Below are 5,000 nucleotides of genomic sequence, written 5' to 3' on the forward strand. Positions count from 1 at the left end.
AATTAAGATATATGCGTCCGTTTGTATTACGACTGGTGACGGTGAAAAGAACATATCATTGTTCTCCAATTTTCATCAAATAGTCAATCATCAAAGACGTACGAGTAACTTGCTGTTTTGGTGTAAATTCTTCATTTCCTCGGGTGAGTTTTATCTTTTTCCTATTCCAGTGATCAAAGATTTTATGTATATAATCATATACTTACTTGTCATATATTAGTGAAGATGTTTAATGATTATTTGCTATTGACGGTTTATCTGTGTTTGTGATATTTAACTTAGACAAATGTTGATTTACATGCTAATAGCACTACTGTTATTGCTATTACATGTACTATATTTATGATTATCATTATGATGACAATTATTAATATTAATCATCAATATGAAAGTATAAGTTGTAGAATAAGTAGTAGTCGTATTAGTAGTAGCAGTCAAAGCATTTGTATGTACATTAGTAGTAGTAGTAGTAGTAGTAGTGGTAGTAGTAGTAGTAGTAGTAGTAGTAGTAGTAGTAGTAGTAGTAGTAGTAGTAGTGGTAGTAGTAGTAGTAGTAGTAGTAGTAGTAGTAGTAGTAGTAGTAGTAGTAGTAGTAGTATCAGTAGTAGTAGTAGTAATAGTAGTAGTAGTAGTAGTAGTAGTAGTATAGTAGTAGTAGTAGTAGTAGTAGTAGTAGTAGTAGTAGTAGTAGTAGTAGTAGTAGTAGTAGTATAGTGTATCAAATAGACGCCCACCCCCAATCCATTAATTTTCAGAATTTTCGCGAACCTCCCCTCCCTCCTTTTGATCTTATTAAACTTAAAATTCATTCTTAAATAGACAAAATACTGTCCCTGTAATTTGCTGTGGTTGAATTCTTCGGTCAAACCCCCTTCTTTGGTGAAAATGAACACACACCCCCTCCCCCATCTCCCCCGGCTTTCTACTGAAGTGCGCACCCCCACCTTTCCATTGAAATTTGAACAAACTGCGCACCCCCCCCCCCCCTTGCTTGGGATCAGGACAGTGGGAAAAATTAAAAAAACGATCGAGACTGAAAACCAACCTAGGACTGTGTCGGACCTTCTGAATCAAAGTGAAAACCTTAACTACTGAGACAATAAGTCTCTAGCTATGCTTCCAATTAGCCCTCAATAACCTGTTTCAATATTCTTTTGGGAAAGGCAAGCAACTGTAACTCAATATCATATCATAACAACGTTACTTTATGATAAAGATTATTTTAATGGATAAGTCCTCTCCCGTTCAATTTTTGAATATCCATATTTATATCTCTTTCATCAGATATGATCTAACCCCTAAAAGAGTCACCGGTACCTCCACCTCAGCCAACCCAGATTAAATAAATCATGACAATCAGACTCCAGTGATTCAGATATTGACATTCCATTGAAACAGCTAGCTCAAATCAACAGTGAAACCTCTATCAGGAGGAATTACATGATGTATGAGTGTCATAAAAGCAGAGAGGAAAAGATTTAAAGAAACCACGGACAACAAGAAAAACGGAGGAGACGAGCTAGATAGGTTTACCTCAACACCGATATGAAAATATGCAGTAGAAGCACGTAAATTGGCTGTTGAGATTAAAGAAGCAGATGCAAACGATATGGATTTTGTGTTGAATTTACCATTGAGAAACAAAGTTTAGATAGTGACTCAGAATTTGAAATGTATTTGGAACTTGCTTCTAAATATATCGCCGAAACTACTGACCCTAGAGTTCCATTTGCTGAAGAGGAAGAGTATTTATTGTCCGAAACGGCCACGCCGGCATCCTTTACCGGTTTAGGAGAAATATCTGAAGGAGAGCATGTTCCAGGTGTGTCATCGATTATAGAGACCATGCTAGCAGAGTGAAACAATAAATACAGATCTAGAAATAGAGACAGTGTCAACTCACTCAAAAGAGAGAAATCACAAGACGCCGATACAAAAAGCAGACTAGGAAATACATAAGCTTTTGCGAATGAGAGAAAAGCATTCGGTCTTGGAAGGTTGTTCGCCGACCTGCTCCAAAAAATGCCGTGACAGATTCTTGGAGTACCAGCGACGGGGCTTAACAGATGTTTTGGGAGAGGATTGGAAGGACCAGCGCAAATGTGTAGGGACTTGGGTAAGTAAAACAGAATGCAGAGATCAGGGCGAAGGCATTCTTTCCAAGGAGAAAAGTGCCTAGTCATGTACATGCAAATATACAATGAGACAGGAAGATGGAGTCTTCCATCCCGTGTGCAAAAAGTTCTTCCTTACTACTCTCGGATTCAAAGCTAATAATGGCAAACTGATAAGGAGCGCTTTCAAGGATGTCGGTGTTAACGAAAACAATGTCATAGAAGTACCCCTTGTTGACAATTGTGGACGTCATAGTCCCTTGCACAAGATTGACCACAGCATTATCCATGAACACATAGAGAAATATAAAGCAAACATTTTTCATTATAGACGTGAGTACGCGCCTTTCAGGAGATATTTACCATCTGATCTGATCATCAATGATATGCACGAAAACTTTTGCGCAGTCACTGGAAAAGCCATATCAAAGAAACTCTACTATTCTGCATTTAAAGAACTTAAATCTCACAAGCTGTACTTGGTCAAGAAGAATGTGAAAAGTGTAAGTCCTTCTTGTTGCACAACCAACTATGCAACTGTGAAGAAAGGTGTGAACCGCGTGCCGAAATAATCATCCATCGGACACGATACAGAAATGCTAGAAAGAGGTATCAACGGGATGCAGATAAGAACGAAAACGCCAACACAGCCCATTCAGTGTTTGCCGCTGATCTGCAAAAAGTAATTTTGCTGCCGAGAATGAATCAGTTTAACAGAATCATTTTCACAAGCAGATTGGTCTTATTCAATGAAACATTTGCACCAGTGGGCTGCAAAAAAGTGAAAAGGACATTGCCGTGATATGGAATGAATCAATTTTAGGACGAAAAGATATATAAGCGTGATGCCGAATCTGTGACACTCTCACTGGATAACTGTAGCGCCCAAAATATAAATTGTACCCTTTATACTGTGTTCCTTCATCTTGTAAATGATTAGACTACTACAAAAGCAAGCAACATCACAATCAACTATTTCGAGCCAGGAGATACTTTTATGGCAGCTGACTCCACCAATGCCGGAATCCAAAGAGTTCTGAGACAGAAAGACGGCAAAATCTTTGATCTCAATGAATTGAACAATGTATCGTAGAAGCAGGCTGCCAGACAATGCCGTTGAGGTTTAATGACTTTGCCAACTGGGATTCTGGAGTCAGTAGTTATCTGTTGAGCAAAGCTGACAATCGTCCCTACCTAGCTAAGATTGTTTGTGCTGAATTCAGGCGAGTGTCACCAAAGACACTCTTCTTCAAAATAGCTTTGAAGAAGATACCTTCAACGAATGTGACATTCTGAAACGCGGATATGTTTGTACGCCAAAGTTTCGTACAAAATCCAGGGTGTAGGATTTACAAGAAGGATGAGATCGTGAAAGAACTTGTGGGTTTGACGCCCCCCCCCCTCCCCAATAGACGAAAGTACTGGATAGACCTACCAACCAGCTCCACGAGTAAAAATCTTTGCAAATCCTACAAGTGAATGTCCCTTCATCATTCACTCACTGGTTGGAAACGTTGCTCTTCCAAACAATGTGTACGAGCATGCAATTTTAACATCAAAGTAATGATTCAATTCATTATCTAAAGAGAAGAGATGGAATATAATATGTATGTGATAATATTAGCAATGATTACAAAAGCAAACTCCATGTTAGTGAACTATAACGAAAGAGGGAGAGAAAGAGAGTTAGTACTAGTTATACAAATAATGCTAATCAAATCACTGCAAATGAAAATATTATGAAAATTTACATGACTGGTGCGATTGTTCTGAAATAATAAAGCATGTTCAGCTTGATATCCTCTATGTTTTTGATTGGTTTCTTCTGATTATTCTTGGGACCTGTGATTATGATGTTTTTGCTTATTATAACTTAACATTGGGCGATATGCGTCCTCACATGACACTGTATATCAATATGCACATTACCGCTAAATTAGCCCATGTCTATGACAAACAGACGCAAAAACAATATGCGTCTGTTTGTCACACACTGGATACACATCCGAAAGTGCGATGGACGCATAATATTTTTGCGTCTATCTGTCAAAGACATGTGTCAATCAATTTTCAATCATGGATTTGGCAAAAGGTCTTTTGGTGAACTACACAGTTGATACAAATATTTTGGTTTTCAAGTTCCATGAATAAAATAACAAAAAAAATTATCTTTAATTACCTATAAATTCTTTTAGATTCGAGCCAATAGTTACAATGTTATTAAGTAAAACAGTTTTTTGCGTTTCCTGAAAAAGTAGGTTTTCCCGTTATGCGTCTTTTTCTCATATCACGGCAGTATTGACTTTTCCACAATTTGTCACTTTGTTAATTTCCCAGATTCTTTGTCAACCTCCTGTACGGGCTGTCTCCAGACGATGATGTTGCTCTCCATTTCAACCCAAGAAGAGACGAGGACGAAGTCGTTCTCAATAGCAGAGATGGAGGAGATTGGGAAGATGAAGAGAGACATTCTTTGCCAGCTGCCATGAAGGAATTGGTGCCTTTCACAGTTGAGATAGTCAATAAGGAAGACAAATTCAAGGTAGGGGATAAAAAGTTAATGTTAAACTCATTTATTACGAGGCTTGGTTCACAGTATTTTGTTTTATTGAGGGCACAAGGTATAGTGGGGATATGTGGTCTAGTGGTATGGCACTCGCCTTCAGACCAGAAGGTCCAGAGTTTGAATCCCGATCTGAGCGGCGCATAGTTGAGTCCTTGGAAAAGGCTCTTTACTCACATTCTCTCACCGTACTCAGGTATAAAATGAATACCAGGCCGTTAACAGCATTGCCTCTGTCGTAAACAACAATGAATATCGCCTAACAGGCGTCATATCTCGTCCTAAATGTTTACATGTTGCTGTTGGCTTGGGACCCCTTGTAA

At 38.4% G+C, this 5,000-nt stretch overlaps 1 protein-coding gene across 1 annotated transcript in view; it reads left to right on the top strand.

The window, feature by feature from the left end:
• Positions 1-5,000, top strand: part of LOC144963108 (galectin-4-like) — a 36,917-nt gene that overhangs the window by 22,522 nt on the left and 9,395 nt on the right. Inside the window, exon 10 of the mRNA XM_078896765.1 lies at positions 4,452-4,656. Coding sequence (XP_078752891.1) covers positions 4,452-4,656 — 205 coding nt within the window. The remainder of the gene's footprint in view (positions 1-4,451; positions 4,657-5,000) is intronic.

The sequence above is a fragment of the Berghia stephanieae genome, chromosome 1 (genome assembly GCF_034508935.2).
Source record: "Berghia stephanieae isolate SIO BIC M18660-M18661 chromosome 1, UCSD_Bste_1.3, whole genome shotgun sequence".
In the NCBI taxonomy this organism is placed as follows: Eukaryota; Metazoa; Mollusca; class Gastropoda; order Nudibranchia; family Aeolidiidae; genus Berghia; species Berghia stephanieae.